This window comes from Neolamprologus brichardi, chromosome 9 (assembly GCF_056152115.1).
Source record: "Neolamprologus brichardi isolate AB-2024 chromosome 9, ASM5615211v1, whole genome shotgun sequence".
Classification (NCBI taxonomy): Eukaryota; Metazoa; Chordata; class Actinopteri; order Cichliformes; family Cichlidae; genus Neolamprologus; species Neolamprologus brichardi.
The window spans coordinates 24,594,462-24,615,688 of NC_142112.1; the positions used below are offsets into that span (position 1 = coordinate 24,594,462).

General features: G+C 41.5%; 2 protein-coding genes across 3 annotated transcripts; one reads left to right on the forward strand and one right to left on the reverse strand.

The window, feature by feature from the left end:
- Positions 1 to 7,679: 7,679 nt before the first annotated feature.
- Positions 7,680 to 11,217, reverse strand: zic1 (zic family member 1 (odd-paired homolog, Drosophila)). Its single transcript, XM_006795096.2, has 3 exons — positions 9,926 to 11,217; positions 9,307 to 9,470; positions 7,680 to 8,820 (listed from the first exon to the last, which is right to left on the reverse strand). The coding sequence occupies exons 1-3, from the start codon at positions 10,884 to 10,886 to the stop codon at positions 8,623 to 8,625; spliced, it is 1,323 nt and encodes a 440-aa protein (XP_006795159.1). The 5' UTR covers positions 10,887 to 11,217; the 3' UTR covers positions 7,680 to 8,622.
- A 3,497-nt stretch (positions 11,218 to 14,714) lies between these two features.
- On the forward strand, positions 14,715 to 18,757 carry zic4 (zic family member 4). 2 transcript variants are annotated; one of them, XM_006795095.3, is made up of 3 exons: positions 14,715 to 15,377; positions 15,486 to 16,106; positions 18,181 to 18,757. In XM_006795095.3, exons 1-3 carry the CDS (start codon positions 14,951 to 14,953, stop codon positions 18,618 to 18,620), a joined length of 1,488 nt encoding a protein of 495 aa, XP_006795158.1. In that variant the 5' UTR covers positions 14,715 to 14,950; the 3' UTR covers positions 18,621 to 18,757. The 2 variants fall into 2 exon arrangements, with proteins under 2 accessions (XP_006795158.1, XP_006795157.1); XM_006795094.3 differs by having other exon boundaries at positions 14,718 to 16,106.
- The last annotated feature ends 2,470 nt before the right edge of the window (positions 18,758 to 21,227 follow it).

The following is a 21,227-nucleotide window of genomic DNA, read 5'->3' on the forward strand; positions in this document are numbered from 1 at the left end:
TTGCCGTACCTGTGTAAGGCAGAAGTCTACATGGTCTTCAAGCAATACAGGTAGCCTTGATGTGGGATAGAAAGCATCTAGGTAAGTCAGGGTTACTGCAAACACGTTACATTGCATTCTCACTGTGACACATTTTGTGATTTTAAAAAAAGAAAACTTTATTAATGCAACATATATAAAACCAATTTGATTCTGACAACGAACAGTTTCTATATGCAGACATAAAATACAAATATGATTCTATTTGTAACACAATGACCTTACCTCAGCCAAGACAGAATTATCCTGACACTGTAAACATTAAAATCAGAAGCAGTCGCTAGTTGTTCTCAAAATATCAGAATCTTTAAACGTGATGTCATGATGAGCAAAAATAAAAACAAATGCAAATTCTGCACAAATAAAGTCATACTAAGTATTGCTGTTTTTATATTTTCTCCTTAAATTAAAACCTTTTGTGTTTACCAATAAATATTTCAGTACATTTTCCTCCAGAAAGTGGCAGTGTGAGGTTTTTGGCCACAGTTGTGGTATATTTTCCGTTGCAGGTGGAAAGACCAATTAGTGATTAATTGGAGGGGGTGGAAAAATAATAAACGGCAAACACCTGGACCACGCAAATTTGGGCCAATCATTATCAATCAAACCATGAGTGAGCAACACCGAATTGGAATAAATGGGATACACGTGCCTTATGATGTGTAACATTTTATTTAGAAATTATTATTAGCCGATAAATTGAATTATCACAGTTGCACCTGTCAAGCGGTCTGTCACTCAGTTAGATATAGATGGATTTCTTGCCTGCCACAATGTTTATGTAAGACAATAACGTAACTCGAGCTGGAAAGTGTGGCTGAGCTGTGCTGCTCCAAACAAAGAGAGAACTGTGTTTGTTTTTCGGATTCTTTTATGCCTGGAGTCATAAAAATAAAAGCAAGCTTTTAGCTCATGCCCTTTGTTTTGATGTTTCACAGAAAAACCCTTTAGTCAACCTTCTCTTCACGCATTACATTGTGTTTTTAGTTACATGTTGATTGTATTACCTTTCAGTGGCTGGTTTTTTGTATGCTAAGCTCTGCATGCCAACTTAAAATGATTACAGAAGCCCTGGATGCATTCAACACTGTGCATTCTCGCCATTTCTTCACATCCCTGTCAAAATAGTGCAGAGGTCACCACAGCTTCAGCAAGCAGCGTGACACCGTACATCGCAGATTTTAGGCTATTCACACCTAAACCACGTTGCATCAGTCGGTTAACTGTGACATGATGGAACATCAGAGTCATAGACATAAAATCGAACTGCGAGAACCTGCGGGCACCAGATGCTGCACACAGTTTGGGCCTTTATTGGAAGAATTGTGGGAAAGAATTTGGCACATCTCACTGAACGTCTTTTTTTTTTTCCACTAAAACATTGCATTTAATTTTTAACAGGCTTGCTATTGCTCACATAGTTTTATTAAATCGAGCTCTTTTTGTTTCCAAGTACGATCATGTGTCTCAGAAATGTGTAGCATGTTGCCTGTTCTCTGGATTCCTTCTCACAGACAGTGCAGCCCTCTTTCTGTCTTCTGACAGCGTTAGACAGCTAATATCCTGCGTTCTTCAGTTCACCACTTGGTGTGTGTGTGTGTGTGTGTGTGTGTATGTGTGTGCACAGTCATACAAACACTCCCACACAGACAGACACATTCAGCTTCCAGGTCTTTCTTGGCTCCCATCACCAGTCAAGTTTCATTTCCACCTGTGTCCTGCTGAGGCAGCTGGTGAAAAATATTCCCTGCCAAGCGCACTGTTATGATGATACCTTACATACCACATTTTTGTTTGCCAAATTTTACTTTTAATCACTCTCTTTCTGTGTTGCTACTATAATTATAAATGAATGCAGTGCCGAGGGGTGGAATAGGACTGATGTGTTGCATCAATCAGTACCTTTCAGCAGGATGCTGTTAATCTGCTGTTACACCGCATTGTTCTGTTGATACCTTCTGCATAGTGGCAACAAGACGATACCAGAATGGCTTACGTGTCTTTGTTAAGGTCAGCGAGAATATGTTTTTATCTTTCTGCGTTTCCTGAGAGTGGCAACATTTTAATGCAGGGATAAGGGTTTTGGCTTGACGACACTGCTGCATTTTTATGCCATTCTGAATAGGCTTGATGTCAGAAACGCTTGAATAATAATGAATGCAAAATGTCTACAGATGCACACGCTCTCATGGCAAACACATATACAGCCACAGTGTGCACTGGACTCTAATGATGGATGTCCTTCCATTATCAGAATCAAACTGAACAACAGTGAGCCAGAACAATTACAAAGCACCAAATGTTTGAAGAAGAAGAAGCAGAAAAAAAAAAACACAGTCGATATTAACATAGCATTGGAAATACCAGCATTTCTACATGCACACGCCAACTAACCAGAGAAATTATGATTCCAGTTTGTTTCATTGCACACACATTTTTCCCCCCTTTGGAATGATTTACTCACGAGTGGAAAAAAAAAGAAATCCATTTTTATTTAAAATATCTGCACTCAAAACACCAGGCAAGCAAAACAACTTATATTTATTGCCCCTTGTCTCTGAAAAATATTTGAAGGGTTTAGGCAGAAGCCCAACAGGAAAACGACAATGAATTTCAGGCAACCCAAAGATTAAGTGGTTGTGCAGAGGGTAGGGTGATTGCTAGATTTGCCGAGATGGTGTTAATGAGCACAAATGCTGCTTGATATTTAATTTTTAGAATTTGATCTTTGTGTTCTTGATAAATTATGACTGCCATTTGTAGCACGGGCTTCTGTTACTTTGCTTGCCATGTAAAGACTCTGAAAACACGTATTGTGACCTTTCACTTACAATAAGCACACATGAGTTTTGGAAAAGGTAAAAAAAAAAACATGTTAAGAAATTGTTTGAAAGGCTAGAAAATCCTATTTCTACAACAAACCTGTGATACGACAGATAATTTGTGTACATTATGTTCAGAACCTAAACGATGGGACTCCATCCTAATCCCCAAATGTGCAAATGGCAACAAAGAGATTCATTCTGTTACCAGTTAACAGTAGGACACCACATGCCATGTACTCGGGATGATAGCTAATAGGTTAATTTGGACTCATTGTTAAAGCCTTGGGAATACAAAAGAGCATGCAGCAGGATGAAACCAAAACATCTGTTCGTATCAAGTTTTATGTTTCAAGAAACTATTAAGTCCTCGGAGTGGTATGATTTCAGCCATGTTTTCTTTCCAGGCCAGCTTATGATGCATTCTCGCACAAACACTGTGATGTGCAGTGGGTCGGGAGAAACCTGTCACTGATTATCTCTGGCTGGCCAATCCACACTGTGAAATAAGGAGTCATTATCAGACTCATCAGATAAGCAGATGTTGACAAGCTGCTCTGTAAGTGAGAATGCCTCTCCACTGAACAGTGCAGTGATGTACCATATGCATGGTTTGACTTCAGCCGCATAAAATCAAAACGCGAGCTTATTTTATTATGGTTGATGAATGTCATAGGCTGCATTCACGTGGTCCAAATGTAAACAAGAGCATGCAGTGATGTCAGCAACGGAAACTTGTTTGAGAGGATTTATAAATGGCTGTGTTTCGAATTAAGAGAAAAGTCGCAAAAGATGCTATAAATATAAGACGAACAAATTAAAGGTGAAACTGCCCTTTAACTGATTCCGGGACTCGGGGGTTAAAGGGTTAAAACCAGACGTTTTGGAACCGGAAGTTTGTACATTTGCAGATCTGTTTAACCGCTAACCACCAGAGTGCCCTTGAGCACCACCAAAAATCCACAATGGCCAACTAAACAGCCCACTGTTAGAGCTGCGCATGTGCGAATGAAGCGCATTGACTTTTTATAGGAAAAAACAGGCATCAGACGTTGACTATTTGTTTTTTTTTTTCTCCTGAAGGCTGAGGTGTGCTGCAGTCTCACCCTGCCGCAAAGCGCTAATTGGGGTGGCCTCATTTAGCAGCACGTCAAAGGGGACGCGACAACACCGTGTCAGCGCCTCCACAAATCTCCTGCATGGTCTAAACTTAATAGCATGTCAGACATCACAACTGATGCAATAGGGGTCACGGCGAGCCTATGTTTCACTATAACGAACCCTTCCCCAACCCCGGCATGAAGACCGGGGTGGCAAAGCGGAGATTAATGTTCCAATCAGCGATGTGGTTAAATAAAAAAGCTGTGAACTATACGAGCTACAGTCTGGATTATCACAAGGCAGACAAACACCAACTAGACAAAAGGAAAGGGGGGGGGGGGGGAATACAAATTTGTGTTGGGTTTTTTTTGTATTGTTTTGGGTTTTTTTGTCTAGAAAATGGCATTATTTCACAACAGCTGGACACTCCATTTGTAAAGACAGATTTCCTCTGCCTGTCACGGACAAAACGGCGAGCTGCTCCAGTGCAGCGTTGGTCCCAGCAGATTACACATGTGGAAGCTCGACTTTAAGTACTTGTAAGAGCTGCTGTTTATAAGAAACGAGGATTTAGCGAGAGTTTCCAACAGGGAATCAGTATCCCAATCAAATCCACCAAACCAATCAAATTTCAGCTCATAGTTGACTTTTCTTTTTAAATTTTAAATGCGTTTAAATTTTTGTTTTGGGACGATAATGCCACAAATCTATGTGAAATGAATTATTTACACCTTTCTCTTAGAGTTAAGTGGTGTCTAAAGCAAATAAGAATAGGAATAACTATGAGAATATCAATAACAAAAAATAATAATAAATTATACGGTCAAATTTCAAAGGGGCACGAAAATAAAACGATATAAATGACGTCCAGTCACTAAATATGCTTGAAGATTAAAAATAACTTGCTGTAATTTTTCTGTAAATCAGCGTCTGGATTGTCTTTCTATGCAAACTTAGATGTTCAGTGTGGGATGGATTGCTCCATTACCCAGGCTCTGGCACTGGAGTCGTTTTATGGCTGCAAATAAGACAGGGTTTCTTGGAGGCGTTTCGAAATGTCTGCATGCCAATAAACCAAAGTGGCCTTGACTTGAATTTGACCTTTTTGTATTAGAACCCTTAAGCCCGCCAGATGAGGACTCTAGGATAACGGGTTTGCAAGTTATTTCACGACTTTCAAACTCGGGGCGTAGGCTCCCAAGTTTTTCAACTCCCTTATCACTTAAAAAGGGATATCACGTGTAAGCCTCCGCCGGAAACCTAATAGTTAAACCCCACTGCAAATGTTTAACTTATTGATTTAGTTCTCATTGAGTGACGGCAGCTGGGCATGCACATCAGAGCGCTGGCAAAAGCATGGGCACCTCATCCATCAAGGAGCGTGGATTATAGCTTTTTTCTAATCTTGGGCTATACTCCACGTGTCAGTGCAAAGTTTCTGCATAAGCAGCATTTATCAGAGCGTCTGATTTTTTTTTTTTTTTAAAAAGGGGGATGATCTCACAAAAAAGGGAAAAAGTAAGGTCCAAACGAGTCATTAAGAGCTGCCAAAACTTACAAAATGGGAGGGAAAGTGGTTTTTTTTTTGTTCGTTTTTTTTTTTTAATGAAAGCCTATTTCCATATACTGCACGTGCATTTTAAAAAAGCAGAAAACAAAAGTAAGAAAGGTTGAATCTGTCTGATTTTTGATGCGCACATAAGCTGCAGCGTGTCTACCTTGGTAACACAAACGTCAGGCTCGGTTTACTGGCCACAAGTGCTGGTAATAAATATTCATGATGCTGGCGCCTGCGCTTTCCCGATATCTGTTTGTCATTTCCAGACTTGAGCGTAGATACATTTAAAGTGGATGTTTTTCCCCCCGCGCTCCTATTTGATCTGGAGTCACCATCAGCCCTATAGCCTGATGGAAGTCGCCTCCAGCCTCTCGTCGACTCTTCTTTTACGAGCATCTCATTTTCGACACCGTGTGCAGGTTCAGTGTAAAGTAATACGACAGAACCACGAAGTCAGAATTAAGTAGTAAAGTCCCCTGCTTTTTGGATTGAGTTGTGTTGGCAGGGCAAAGAGCTAACGTTTGTTTTCTCGTTTCCGTTTTTTTTTTTTTTCTTTTGTAAGACTTAAAGGTTTTAGTTTCACTATTTGCTAAAAGCATCTGCAGGGAAATTAAAAAACAACGTGGCTAAAGTATGAACTCAAGTCTGTGGCCATTAGCAGGCAAAAACTATGGATCCAGTCTGAGTTTAAATCCATTCCACGAAGAGCATTTCCATCATTATTAGTCTGGACTCGAAACATAATTTCACATTTAAAGACTTTCCCTCAAATGATAAATAAACTGTTTTTTTTGTTTTGGTTTTTTTTTGCCGAATTGAGCTTTTATCTCAAACATTTGTCAATTTGGCATCAACTTTATATTTAAATAAAATGCACGTGTGGACTATCTGCCAGCCCAGAAAACCACAGGAGCCAGTTTTAACACATCCACTTTAAACTATTTATATTTCAAGTTGCATGTGAACATTTTTCTATAAAGCTGCAAACGAATTCACTGCACGGGCGTGGAGTGCGTCTTTATTTTATTTTTTTTTTTCACCCCCATAGCGGTGCACGAGAGCAGCATCTGCACTGGGACCAGATAGATAGTGTTAAATAGAGTCGAAAAAGTCATTTTATTACCATCCTTCATTTATCTCCAAATCTAATAGTCCGTGAAAAGAAAATATGAATACATTTCAATACATTTCAACAAATCATCTAAGATGGTGGGAGTCGTTTTTAGTTTTTTTTTTTTTTTTTAGTTTTATTTATTTATTTTTTGCCGCTATAGACGAGCATGCACGAGCACACGCACGCGTTTTCTCTGCTGCTATGTGTACATTTTTTTTTTCTTTTGGGACGTTAAATTTGCTGTGTGGCTCTTTTCGGGCATGTGCGACAAGCCTTTACGAGGGTGCAGACTGACAGATCGTGGCTCCGTGCACACACTGCCAGTGTTAACCATGATCAGTGGCGGCTGCTGATGTGATCTCTGCCTAATGGGGCGGTCAAGCAAGCTGCAGCCAGGAACAATGAGGGGCCAGACTAATACACCAACTCTCCCTAAATCTATGAAATCCGACAAAACGCAGGAAAGAAAAATTAGATTGGAAAATTAGATTCCCGAACAATTAAGTAAGGCAAGAGGGGGGGAAAAAATCCGGTTTTACACCGAGGAACAACCGCCGTGATTAATCGATTTAATTTGCACATTACTGGAGGGCAAAGTGTTGGATGTTAATTTTGGATAAACAGAAGATGCAGACTGGGGAGTGAATTTACTTATTATCGACTGGCAGGAAAAGTTGTGACAGCGTGTTTAAAACACGGCAAACCTTTACGTTCAGAATGAGCTGGTGCCTCACACACGTATATATATCTATATACACACACAAACACACACACGCGCTTACTGCAAAAGCACCCCCCCCCCCCCCCCCCCCACACACACACACACACACACATACGCACACACATAAAGAGTTAAAATTATTTGTGCAACTAACCATGCAATTATTCTTCCATCGGAACTGTACTAAATGGATTATCGTGGTGGAAAAAAAGGGGGTCTGTTTTGGTGATGCATCCTATAAAAAGAACCCATTAGTTTAACACAGCACTCATGTTGAGATCAACCTCAAACACTAATGAAACCAATAACCTCCAACGCATTGCATTCTTGTATTTTTTTAATCCTTTAATATAGTACGAAATGTATCCAAACATTTTTTTTTGTTGTTTTTGTAAACTAAATTTTACATACGAGCGCATTTCTCCATAAATACCGATCATTTCTAACATGTTACCGGTCCTTTACATGCGGATAAATATGGAAAATTGAGCTACTTACATAATACTTCCTTTCAGACAAAGCAATTGACAGAGATTTTATAATTATCACTACATAAACAGATTGACACGGAATTTCAGGCTTTCACTACACGATTTATCGACATGACATTAAATAACAACAATGATACTGTGCTACTCAAACTGGACCTTGGACGAAAATGTTGCACTGAATAGGCTACAAAAGCACATTAATACTAAGAGTCGGTTAAGTCGACGTGTAGACTGTAGTAATACTGAATAATTCACATTTGGTACACAACTATAACATTCTTTTCAATGAAGTCTATTCATCGCAGTATTCTTAAAACCATCTCATTTTTCCATATATCTAGGGACCACATTTTTCACAAATTCCCTTAAACTGTGATAGAACTATTTACAAAATAAAATATTACATTTTTTTTTCAACTTGGTGAAATCCTTATGTACAAAAATTCAGGCCTCTACCCGCAGATAGCATGCTTTTTGAGATCTCTCTCTTCTTCCTTTTTTTTTGAGCAGTCTCTCAGTAAAAATAAAGACTCAAAGAAATATTTAGGGGGGAAAAAGTTTAAGTAGGTGGCTGTCCTTGCCTCCTTTATGTCCATGCATTCTCTTTCACTGACATTAAGGCAGCCTTTTATTGATCGTTTGGGCCTCCCGTGTGTTTTTTCAGTCCTCGTTTCACTGGCTGACTTGATAAAGTCTTTGATTCCAAGCAGTTTTATTTATTTCTTTATTTCTGCAGTCTTTTTTCCCCGTGCTTTCTTTTTCTTTTTCAAAAATATTTACACGTACCATTCATTGAAATTTGACGACAGCGTGCTGTGGCTGGTTGTGTGGTGTACTGCTGAGGCTGCTGGTGATATGGAGCTGCTGCTCTGGTTCTCTGTGGACGGTGATACTATGGTGGGAGGTGTCGACGACTCGTACCCTGAACTGGCCGCTGGAGATGGCTGCGATCCTGCATTGTTGGATTCGTGGACCTGCGAGTAATGAGAAACGTGTTTTGAGAATCGTGGTGCACCGTGGGGGTTTTTGTTTTCGTTTTTGTTTTTGATCAAACACAGAACATAAGAACCTCATCAAAACAAATTAAAAGTCCTAATCTGACTGTTGGGGGACATGTGCAGAATTCTAAAAAACACAAAAAAGAAACAAAAAAAAGCATACCCAAAACATAATTATTCCCATTAAGATCTTAATCTGATTTGTCGGTTAAAGAAAGAAAGTGTCAAGACAAATTAACTTGTGTTTCTGTTACTACACTGAAGGGAAAAAAAGGAGGGGGGGAAACTGGGACATCCTGTTAGAATAAAATTATACAAATAAAGAAATATTTTGTATCCTGGTTTCCAGTCACGCATTGAAAGCAGCAAAAAAACAGTCTGTGAATTGCACTTGCACACAGATAAACATTGCAGGAATACAAAAAAATACAATAATAATAATAATAATAAAACTGGTTTTACCTTCATGTGTTTTCGGAGGGAGCTGGGATGTGTGTATGACTTGTCGCACATTTTGCAGAGATAGGGCTTGTCCGATGTGTGGACGTGCATGTGTTTCTTGCGGTCACTGCTGTTTGCAAACCGCCTGTCGCAGCCTTCAAACTCACATTTAAAAGGCTTCTCACCTAAACGAAGCAAGAAAAATAACAATATAGTGTTTGACACCGATGGGGCTTTAACATTATTATTACACATTTTTTATTTTGACTTTACATATTTGAAAATGTAAAACAGTAACCAGAGTAAAGATTTTTATTTTTTTAAGTCATTTGGATTGGATTGCCTTGCAATAATTATCCACTGTAAATACATTTGAATTAGCTTATTTAGATGTGCATAAATAATATCAATTTGAATTTAAATATTATTTTAAATGTAATATAAAATAGCAAATCTGGGGAAGCAAAAACAAAAGCCTATAAAATATTTTCTGTCGACAGCTGCACTGAGTCAAATGTCAGTGAAGATACTGCAGCTGCCTTATAAATAATAATCCTGATTGCATGCATATTTTGAATGAGGCATTCTCAGCACTGATTTTGGCACTAAGAAAAAAACGGTCAATCTGTGCGGATCTTACCGGTGTGAGTCCTTTTGTGTATTTTTAGATTTTCCGATCGAGCAAATACTTTGCCACAGCCGGGGAACGGACACGGAAAGGGCTTTTCACCGGTGTGTACTCTGATATGATTTACAAGTTTGTATTTGGCTTTGAATGGCTTTCCTTCTCTGGAGCAGTCCTCCCAGAAGCAAATGTGGTTCGTCTGCTCTGGTCCTCCCACATGCTCCACCGTTAGATGGGTCACAAGCTCGTGCATCGTGCTAAAAGTTTTGTTGCACGACTTTTTGGGATTCGTCAGCTGCTCCGGTTCGATCCACTTGCAGATAAGCTCTTGTTTGATCGGCTGCCTCATGTATCGAAAGAAGGCCCCTGCTCCGTGATGTGCAGCCATATTCATGTTCATGGGGCCATAGCCGTGCAGCTGGGTTGACGCATAGTGGTCAGACCTGGGGCTCGTAACGTGGCCATACTGGTCGGCCCGTCCGTACATGTCCCCCGAGAAGCCCAGCCGCATCTGGCTGTTGACCACGTTGGAAGAGGCATGGCTTGCTGCTTGCTCGTGGAGCCCTGGGAAGAGCAGGTGCCCGGCTGCATCTGAGTGTCCATGTGGCCCTGCGAAACTTCCGGAGGCAAACAGACTGTGCTGCGCCCCGGTGGCATCCCCAAAACCCCGATTTCTGAAGAGAAAGTCCCTGGTGGAGTTGAAAGCCGCCGTGGAGTAAGAGCCAACGTGGGTCGGGTGGTGATGGTGTCCCAAGGCAGCTGCTGCGTAGCCGGGCGCCTGGGAAGAAAACGCCGTCTGTCCGGAGCCAATATCGTGGGAGCTGTGGTTTATTTTGAAGGCGCCCATCCCATCTGCGAACGGATTTATCCCCAACGCTACTTCTCTCTCTGTGACTTCGCCTGTTGAGTGATGCCGTGAGGAGCCGAAAGTAGTGACTCCTATGGTGGGATACTGCGGTCCTGCGTCCAGGAGCATCTTCAGTCTAGACTCGCTGAGACGACTGAGAGCAGAAATCAAAAAACCACGCGCAGATATTCTTCCTCCCCCTCTCTGTATCTCTTGGACCTCTACACTGAGCAAACTCTCAAATCCACCGAATTTCTGTTTACTTTTTAAGACGCGAGGAATCCCCCTATACCGCTCATCCGATGCACACGCAAAATCGTGTATACATGCAATATTGTCTTTTGCGGTTTATCTTCCTGTGGCGCAACTTTCACCTCCTCAGTCAGGCGGTGAGCTCTAGACTGATAGTCGCAATCATTCCTGCAGATAAATGAATTGAAAAGACAACACAGTCCAGCCCTGATGAATGGGAGAGGAGGGGGGTAGTCACGTGGCTCCGGAGCTTCTCGTTCATTGGCGGAGCCCCTTTCCCCCCAATAACATCCACTCACCAAATAACAATCCACGGTGCAGGGCCCTCACTTCTATTGGCCTCTTTGCATCATCAATCCCAGATATTGTGAGAATGCTGACTGTGAATTTGGTTAAAGGGCTGAATAACAGCAAAACAAAAGTTGGGAAACACAAGACAACAATTGGCCTCGTAGAAAGTAAGTCGAAGCCCGTTTTGCAGCCACGGAGTGCAGAAGGGTTACAAACCAAACGTTGCCTTTGTTGCCATGGCCATCAGATTACCAAGCACGCCCTTTTTTTGTTTGTTTAATTGATAACGTTTTGTACAGTTAAGCGCTCAGGCTGACAGATGCGTCAATCTGTTTGTCTGCTTTCAATGATTATTATCTGACACCTCTCTTATTTATTGCACGTGGGACGGCATTCAGGAGATCATGAAACCTGACAGAGTTCTAACCTGGACCCGTCATCACGTGTGCCAGGTACAGGTATAGAGAGACACGGTTTAGATGTGTTTCATTCGGAAAACTTAGGGGAACCGCTATTTGAAGTTCATTTGGGGTCATCACTCTCTCGAAAGGCAGGGCATTATCACTTTATCTGTTTCACTTCAAAGGAGTCCATACAACGTTTTGTTTTCTTCCTCTTGTGCGCACTTCGAGTTTTGTAGCTCTGTTTCACTTCAACACTGTCTTTCGGCGTCCACTGAAGCGCACACCAGTGGAACATCTGTGCTTTAGATTTCCACATCATGCTCACCAGCACCCCGCGTTCACAAAGGTTACCTTGAATATATAGGCCAGTATTTAACTTGGATCTACAACTATACCTAATTTATCCATCACGGTTTGGCTGAGCTTGCGCGACTCGCTCTAATTTTTTTTTTTTTTTTAGCAGACCAGCAATGCATAACCTGTGTGTAAAACGTTGTGGGTTGTCGAAGTTATCAAGTGGGATTTGCGGCGCTCTCTGCAGGAACCTCCGGCTGCTAGAGTTCAAAGCCACACGCACAGACGTGCCATACAAACCATTAAAATATCTTCTTGGCTACTAGACTGGCTTCTACAAGCCATTCTCCTAGTCAGCCTTAGGAGACCAAGGAAAGAGAGGAAGGTTTGTTGTTCTCAACTTAACAAGTAGAACTACGACTTGATCCGACTTTTTTTTTCCTTTTAGGTGTCCCCATATTCTGCTATACAAAATTTTGGAGGGATATTTCAACAGGTGGGAAACGGTAAGAATGACATATCATTGATAAGCTGAGAGTATTGTATACAATATTGAAACATGGAAAGATAAATTAGAGTTGTTGCAGTAGTACATGACACTGCAACGCACTCAAAGTTCCCCGTGTGCCTCAAAATGAATTGAACATATTTAGTTTTAATGCGCAAAAGCTATAGGCTATCCTAATGAAACGGCCAATAATCGGCTATGATACTACATGTGCAGAATTGAAATTGTTAGCAGAAGCTAGTTGAGGGTTTAAAGTGAAAGCCAAGGGAGCAAATGCGACGTTTTATGAGACCTCGCTGCATTATTCAGCTTTTTGATTTGGGATCTCGTACAGCTCCCTAGCTTACTTGTCTCCAAGAGTGAGTGAGTGAGTGCATGCACAACTTGGACCAGAAATAGCACTTCAAAGTTTTGCATTACGCTGGTGCTGTGATGCCTCTGAAGGCTGCAGCTGTGAGCCTCATGAGCCACATGCGTAAAGGCCATTTAATAAACATCTTTTGGATCCGTCACGTCTCAAAATATTGACTCAGTTTCTAATGTGCTGGATATGACGCTGTCAGCAAAGGTTTTGACAAGTCAATCCATAGAAATAACCTAGAGTAATACAGGTTTGCAACTGATTTTCTCTTATCAAAAAATGGTAGCTGATTAAAAGTCACTTAATATTCGGTTAATTGCTTTATTTTAATTACTACATCTAAGAATGATGAATTCAGTCACCCCTAAACACAAGTTCAGATTGTGTGCACTTGTTTTTCTCATTAACGGAAATGCTGACGAGCGACTCTGAAAATAATTTGGGGTTTTAGACTTGACTCTACAAATTACGAACCAAGTAGAAGACAAACAGCACCTATTAAAACACCTCGTATCTGACATCAGATTGTGAAATCCATAAAGTAGTGGTCAAAGTCACAATCATCTTTTTTTCCCCTGCAACCAGAGATGATAAAACTTCACTCAAAAATGAGCCGCACATGTCGAATTGGTGTATATAACGCATACTCCCAAAATGTAAAAAACAAATAAAAAAAGTCAAAGTAATGACAGCGTCACAACAGAAAAAAAATCTAATACAACTTCCACAGTTATGATATTGCAAGACAATTATTGCAGTGTCGGCATGCAAGATTGTTTCACCGAAAAAGTCAACCATGCTGAAAATTATAGTCCGTGTGAAGCTATATAAACAAATTAGTCAGCATTGTAATAACTAACCATTTGATTTCTTTTAGTCTGCTGACGGTTTAAAAAAGACAAAGTCCGTGTAGAAAAAAATACCCATCTTAGTGGAGGATAATTTATAAAACCGCACGGCGTTTTGCTACGATTTGTAGCGATTACTGTCTTTCAGTTAAGCATTCAAACAAAGATGGAAAAATAATCACGGTTAGTTTTATCCTTTGCAGGATAAGCTTGTATCGGTACTTACAGTGGGCTACAGAAACGATTTATTTTGAACTTAAGTCTGCGACGGTACCACCTTCTGTGACCCTCATCTGCTGCCGTCCTGGGTCTAAAGCAAAATTACCCCGGATCATAACAACAGGTCCCGTCCATTACATTTTTTTTCCTCGGGACAATGGCCGCAGCTCGCCCTATTCACACATCCTACTCACACGGATCCCACCAGGCAGAGCACGGAGTCAGCTCTGTAGTATGCGCTGAAGGGCAAACGGCTGGATATGTAAATATGTGCATTTATCAAAGCGCATATTAATGGTATGTACTCCGGACTATTTAAAACTACCACGTGGAGTTGTCCTTTGCACAAGTTTTTCTCCGCTGACATCGATCGTTTACGTGCGTAAACTTACGCGTAATTTGTGCGTAAAGTTGCCCTTAATACGCTGCAGTGCAAAATAAAGATATCACTGCATTATTTATGATCCTTACAACTTTTACAGCGACAATATGTACACTCTTCGCGGAGCAGTCTGTTTTGTAAGGACATAATCAAAGTGGGGAAATTGCTATTTCATAGCCTCACAGCCTTTGTCAGCCGCAACAAAAGAGAGGCGACTGTATATCGGGATCAACTTTTTAGGACTTTTATTGTACAATAACCTTTGCATAACAACTATTCCTTTTTTTTCCTGAGCGTTGCCCGAGGCACTGCGCATGCGCGGTAGCTGCTCGCTGTCACTAAGACATTTTTCTTCACGTTGGAAACTGTCACTGGTGACGTCAATCACAGAGCTCTGACCAATTAGAGCGCAGGGTGATTGTTTAGCTCCACGGGCTGCAGCGCCTACCATGAATCTCTATTCAGTATCAAAGCGTCCTGCTGCTGCCTCTCAACCGAATGGGATTCCATGTAGTCTGCAGATAGACTTAACTTTATAAAGTTTTTTTCTTTATTTTTTCATTGCGATTAAAATATATTTGTCATCATCATTATTATTTTGCCTGCTGTCAAGTTATTCTAAAATTAGGAAGTAATGAGCGTGGATGCTTTGGGAAGCCCCGTGATGGACCCTACGTTTTCCAAACGGAACACGGCGCTGAGATTAGTTGACTTGGCAGGGGCTCACCACCATCACCATCATCACCACCATACCCCTCAGAGCGTGACAGGCTTCCCGGGGTTCAGCAGCCATCCACACTCAATGGCTCACTCGCACCCTGGGGAGATTACTGCGGAACCCCGCCTGGGGCCGAGTCCATTCGGGCCAGAACACATGGGGCACTCCGCGGCCCTCAAAATCAGCCCAGCCCATCATTATCCCCACCACCATCACCACCACCACAATCATCATATGGCAGGCCACAGTGAAGTGGTCTCCAGTCAAACGGGAGCTTTTGGCCCGGTTCAGGCGACATCGGTCCCCTATTCTATGTCTCACACGGCCCAGGCTTTATCTGCAGGTAGGGATTTCCTCATCCGGAGAGATCTGACAGCTCAAGCCATGCCAGTACTGACTGACCAGACTGCTGGTTCAGCCTCTCACCACGGAATGTTTGTCTCAACAACAGGTAGCTATCCCGGACACTATGGTCATCACCCTGACGCTGGGAACCATACCCTCTTCTCCGGACTCCACCACGAGCAGCCTTCTAGCGGATCACCGGGTGGCCAAACACTGAATGGACAAATAAGGTTAGGACTACCTGGAGAAATGTATGTTAGGTCTGATCACTTGAGTCAAGTGGCAGGCTCCAGGGCTGATCCGTTCTCTGCCTCGCCTTTGCATGGCTACGGTGGTCTGAATCTGAATATGAATCTTAGCGCTCACCACCACCACGGAGCCGGTGCCTTTTTCCGCTACATGAGGCAGCCGATAAAGCAAGAGCTGATTTGCAAGTGGCTGGAGCCGGAGCACTCGCCGAAGAAACTTTGCTCCAAAACTTACAGCACCATGCACGAACTCGTAACGCATGTGACGGTAGAGCACGTTGGAGGACCAGAGCAAGCGAACCATATATGTTTTTGGGAAGAGTGTCCCAGGGAAGGCAAACCGTTTAAAGCAAAATACAAACTTGTAAATCACATTCGAGTGCACACCGGGGAGAAACCGTTTCCGTGTCCGTTCCCTGGTTGTGGGAAAGTGTTCGCAAGATCCGAAAATCTAAAGATTCACAAAAGGACGCACACAGGTCAGTGGCTTAATATTCATAGAAGGAAATGCTGTGATTGTTGGAAATGCACTGTAAATCGTAAAATAGAGCTATCAAGTCGCATTTTGAAATTCAGCTGCGGGGTTTGCACGCTTTCTACTTGCAAGTGAAGTGATTTTTTTTGTGGATAATTTTCCATTATTTATTTATTTATTTATTTATTGTAATTTTATTTTACGCAACTCTACGCATTAGAATGCACTTTCATGACCTGTGGCAATTAATCAGTCCGCGCTGCTGCTCGATAGCCTATACAGCAGGACGCAACAGCTACTGGCCACCTGTTTGTTATGAGTTGCATCAGTGCTCGCAAGTTTCACAAAGGTTAGGTTTGGGGATTATGGTACAGCTCACTCAGGCGTTTGACGGTTCAACCTCTTGTTTACACCACAGCACAAAGACTGAGGCCCATGTCAGGTCCTGTCCAAATAGTTCAGTGCATGTCCTGCCAGACATGACTGGCAGCAAAGCTGGAAAGGTGTATCTTCACTTTTAGCAACTGATATAATGGTTATGATGATGGTGATGATGATGTGGAGATGATGTTTTTATTTTTGCCTTGGCCACCCACTTCATCTGTTATTAGTATTATTTTTAGTAGTAATATTATTATTATTATTGTGTTTCATTTTTTGTCGCTGTTATTTCAAAATCATGTAAGCTACGTGTAGCTGTGCGTTTCATCAATCTGAAAGTAACCGGTTCATACAGAAAACGTGCTTTTTGGACGATTAAGCCTTTGTACCCTTTAGCTCAAGCAACAAGTTTACAAGTGAAACTGAAACAGTTTACTAACAGGCAGGTTTGCACAGCTGACTGACTACCTGCATAATGATGGGTGTGCATGCAATGCAGCTTAAAGCATCTCTGATTTAACTGCAAAAACAAATACTGGTGCAACATGGCTGCTTGCCACCCAGTGACGTGCTGTGGAACTAGGAGGGAAAAGAGGCCTGACAATGTCGAGTCAGACTTGTAAATTAATACAATTACTTTTGCCCTTCTTTTTTTTTTATCGGTGGCTACATGGCAATATCCCTCTGTTTCATTTCTGCACCCTATGTATTATTCATATAATTTGCTCACATTACCTAAGTACAAATCTGCTAAATTATTTCTGTGTGTTGACTCCCAAGGGGCCTGGTCCTTGGTATCATGTTTAAAACCTATCCGAAAGTGTAGTTATGACTGGGGCTGCCCCTGGGGTCTGCTCCTCGACGGTTTCTTGTACTACACTAATATCCTTGATTGGCTCTCTCAACCCAACAGCTGAAGGTCAAATTGATATTCAGCCCGCAAGTGTAATTAGACAGAGGCAATTACATATTCTCAAAAGCTTTAATCGCGGGAGAAAAATCAGCAGTGGATGATTTCCGTGTAATTTATTCAGATTGTCTTTTTTTTTTTTTTTTTTTGCCTTGTCATAATCAGGTAGAAATACTTGTTATTAAAACGCAAAATTACAGCCAGTCCACAACCGTTTGCAGGATTCAAATTACACACAGACTGCGTTATCGCACAGTAGGTGAAGCCTGGCGGTGGCAGTGCTTTGATTCATCATTATTTTGAGCCGGTATTACAGGCCTGCTACGTCTGTGCTCGTAGCTTGTCTGTTTTGACTGATGCCTTGATGGATGCATACACCAGGTATAGACCCAGGACAGTAGGGGTTCAGCCCTCATGTTTACACCAGACTGGGAGCTGTCCAGGCAGGCAAACTTTTGTTTTCATAGTGCAAGTGGGAGGAGGGGGTGTAAATGCCCAAAATAAAATCAAATGGCATTATAAAGATAAACATGAAATAATAAAAGCTGGCACACTTTTACACCTTTTTGGCTCTATTCATACAGTTCATAGTTCATTTTCAGCTCGTGCTCTCATATGTTACACTTAACCAGGTTGTTTGTGCATTTCATATAAAAGTGAAGACATGTAGAGGGAAAAAATGTATGTTAATGAAAAGGCAGCTTAGTGCCTCAGGGTGAGTATCACGTGTTCACATTTGAACTCTTTCATTCGCTTATTTGTGTTTTATCTTGTCTCACAAAAACAGGTGAGAAACCCTTTAAATGTGAATTTGACGGCTGCGACAGACGCTTCGCCAACAGCAGTGACCGGAAAAAGCACTCGCACGTCCACACCAGCGATAAGCCCTACAACTGCAAAGTGAGAGGCTGCGATAAGTCCTACACACACCCCAGCTCCCTGAGGAAACACATGAAGGTGCACTGCAAGTCCCCTCCGCCTAGTTCGGGCTATGAGTCGTCCACTCCCTCCCTGGTCTCCCCTTCCTCAGACTTGGGCCGGGAACCAGGCGGCTCCTCGGTGTTGTCAGAGCCGGTGGGAGCCTCCCAGCCCGCGAATTTAAGCGAGTGGTACGTCTGCCACAGCTCAGGTGCCAGCGGCGCCCAAACACCACCCAGCGGGCACTCTACACCCGACCCCGCAGACGAACCACCTTACAGAAACCCAGAACCGAGGGACGCTTTTTAACCCGGCTCAAGCTCACACACGCACACACACACACACACACACACACACACACCAGCAGAGACAGAAACACATTTCCACAAGCTTAACAATTAAAAACGCGGTTTGGCTTTGGTGCCCATGTGCCTGTTTAGGACCACTGGTACCCTTGTTTTGGAGGGTGGGCGGGGGGGGGGGGGGGGGGGGGGGGTGTGTGAAGGGGATGAGCCACAAAACAGAAATCCAGAATCAAGAGACGCATTTTAACCACATCGGAAGGAAAATGTGCTAACCTTGAAGACGTGCTAATTTCCAGGCATATAAAAAGAATATATTTTCAAACATCACTTGTTCAGAGCGTTTGGCTCGGTGCCTACACGCCCTGACGGCCCACAGGTCCACTTACGGAGAGAGTCTTGTAAATCTGTTAGACAATGTGGTACATTATTGTAGGCTTAGGCATGTTGGTGTAAAATTATTATTATTATAATATTTTTTTTTGTAAATGAGTTTGGACTTCGATATGTTTTTATTTATTTTTCAATCTAACATTGAAGGATTTTGTATTACCGAACCAAAGTGCATGTTTGAATTAGAACAACAACAGCAACAGAGACAAAAAGGAAAAAAAAATGTACATTTGTAAATTTTTGTAAGTTTCGATGTGTTGATGTTGATAGTTTTGTAAGGATCTGTCTTCGGAGCAGTTTCTTACCGAATACTGCGGCTATTTGTACAAAAACATTTTATGTTTACATCTTACGTCCCCTCCCAAACATTTGTGCAGAGGGTCAGTAATTAAGCTGTTTCATATGCCTGCAGTATTTGATATACGACCGTGAAATTATAAATGTTTTTATCAAAGTGGGCATTTTGTGATTTTTTTTTTTTTGTATCATTGTTGTCTTTTTTTTTTTTTTTTTTTTTTCGGAATATCTGAAATCCAGCGGCACTCAAAATGCGTACCGAATTGCCTTGTAATTTGTGAGTATTTTGAATAAATCTTGTATGACAAAAGTTAAATCCCTGAGCTATTCGGGTTCATAGAATTTATCAGGTCTCTTGATAAAGATCACTTTTGTTTTGTTTGTTTGTTTGTTTTTGGTCACTTAACACGCCTTTATATTATAAAAGAGATTATATATTATTAATATATTTTCTTCAACAATCTGTTGCTGCATAGCTTGAAGGTCAGCTCCACTAACATATCCCACGTTCATGCCTGCTGTTCAGATTCAAAATGTCTTTTAAATTCCGAAGTAATAATCAAACGAAAAATCCTCTCGGAAAAAAAATGCATTTATAATTTCTTTTAATTTTAAAGTTTTTCCCTCGGTGAAAGGGGCGGTCTAAAATGTGCTACACTTGTGTTAAATCTCACTTACTCCGCTGAGCTGTGGTATGATGCAGACGTGGGGTAGAGTTTGATGAAAGGCTACAATATTCGGATCCAGACTTCAAAGAGCATTTCGCACAAAGAGCCATTTTTTCACGACGGTGAATCCTCATGGTGAATTAAGATTTCTATAGCAATAGCCAAGTCAAACTCAAATGATATGGGGCCAAGTCCGTGGACTCAAAAGCCTGCTCTAAATAATGTAATATTTGCTTCCCATGGGGTAGGAAACGGTAATCTATGTCCTTTATACTGCAGACTGGGGCAGTATAAAGAAGAGAAATATATTCTTTTGCTCCGGGCCTACTTTACGACAATCAAAGGAGAAGCCGCTAAAAACAGTTGTCCCACACCATAATAGACTTGCACTTTAGGGCCTAACCGCTCAATGGATAAAATGTAACCATAATCATATTTTAGACTCTACACACAAAATACATAAAACTATAGGAGAGAGTCTGTCTTTTAATGATAACCGTTTCAATAGTAGACGAGTAAATTAATTATTTCAGACTTTGCAGAAAGCCCCATTTTTTCCCAGCCAGAAATCTTTTCCAACGTTATAATTAAAAAGTGAAAATTTGCAGTTAACTAAAAGCTTGAAGACCTTTGCTGTAGTGGGAAAACTTCAGGCTGAGGAGTAAATTTTTTACTCTGGCCCTCACTGAGGCAGAAGTGGGTGGAAAGCGCACACAGCTACAACTCTCTCTCTCTCTCTCTCTCTCCTTCAGCGTTTCCAGGGTTTGGTTAAGTTCATGACAGTTTGCTCTGTGATAGAGGCTCAACTGAAAGCAAAGAAAACTAACACTAATAGAATAAGATGATGGTGATGCCTCTGTTTTTTAGCACCAGGTCTAATAAGTGCAGGGGGGTGAAAGGAAGGAAGAAAAAGAAAAAACAAGATAGTTGGATCTCAATTGAAAAAGAGAGTCTTTGAAGTGGAAGTTAATATCAGAGGGATTCTTTTTAGGTCGTCTGAACGACGTTGATGACACGGAAAGCCTTTTGTCACCGATTTGTTGGGCTCCTCTCTATTGGGCCTTCTAAAGCTTTTTAGTTCCAGCCGTCAAAATGGACAAGAAACTGAGTCGCGTAAAAAAAAAAACAAAAAAAAAATGTGTTCCATTCAAGGCAGAAAGGCGACGGGCAACATTTTTATAAAAGTTGTTTGATTAGAAAATAAGTAAGGAGAGGGTGGGTTATAAACACGAGGTCCGTGTCTCGGCTACATGTGG

What these genes read in the sequence shown, in the direction of transcription:
- zic1 (XM_006795096.2), bottom strand. Translation starts at nt 10,886, where the DNA reads ATGCTCCTGGACGCAGGACCGCAGTATCCCACCATAGGAGTCACTACT. An exon ending in ACACAAAAGGACTCACACCG is followed by an intron (nt 9,471 to 9,925) that starts GTAAGATCCGCA and finishes TGCTTCGTTTAG; the next exon opens with GTGAGAAGCCTTTTAAATGT. An exon ending in CCCTCCGAAAACACATGAAG is followed by an intron (nt 8,821 to 9,306) that starts GTAAAACCAGTT and finishes CATTACTCGCAG; the next exon opens with GTCCACGAATCCAACAATGC.
- zic4 (XM_006795094.3), top strand. Translation starts at nt 14,951, where the DNA reads ATGAGCGTGGATGCTTTGGGAAGCCCCGTGATGGACCCTACGTTTTCC. An exon ending in TCACAAAAGGACGCACACAG is followed by an intron (nt 16,107 to 18,180) that starts GTCAGTGGCTTA and finishes TCACAAAAACAG; the next exon opens with GTGAGAAACCCTTTAAATGT.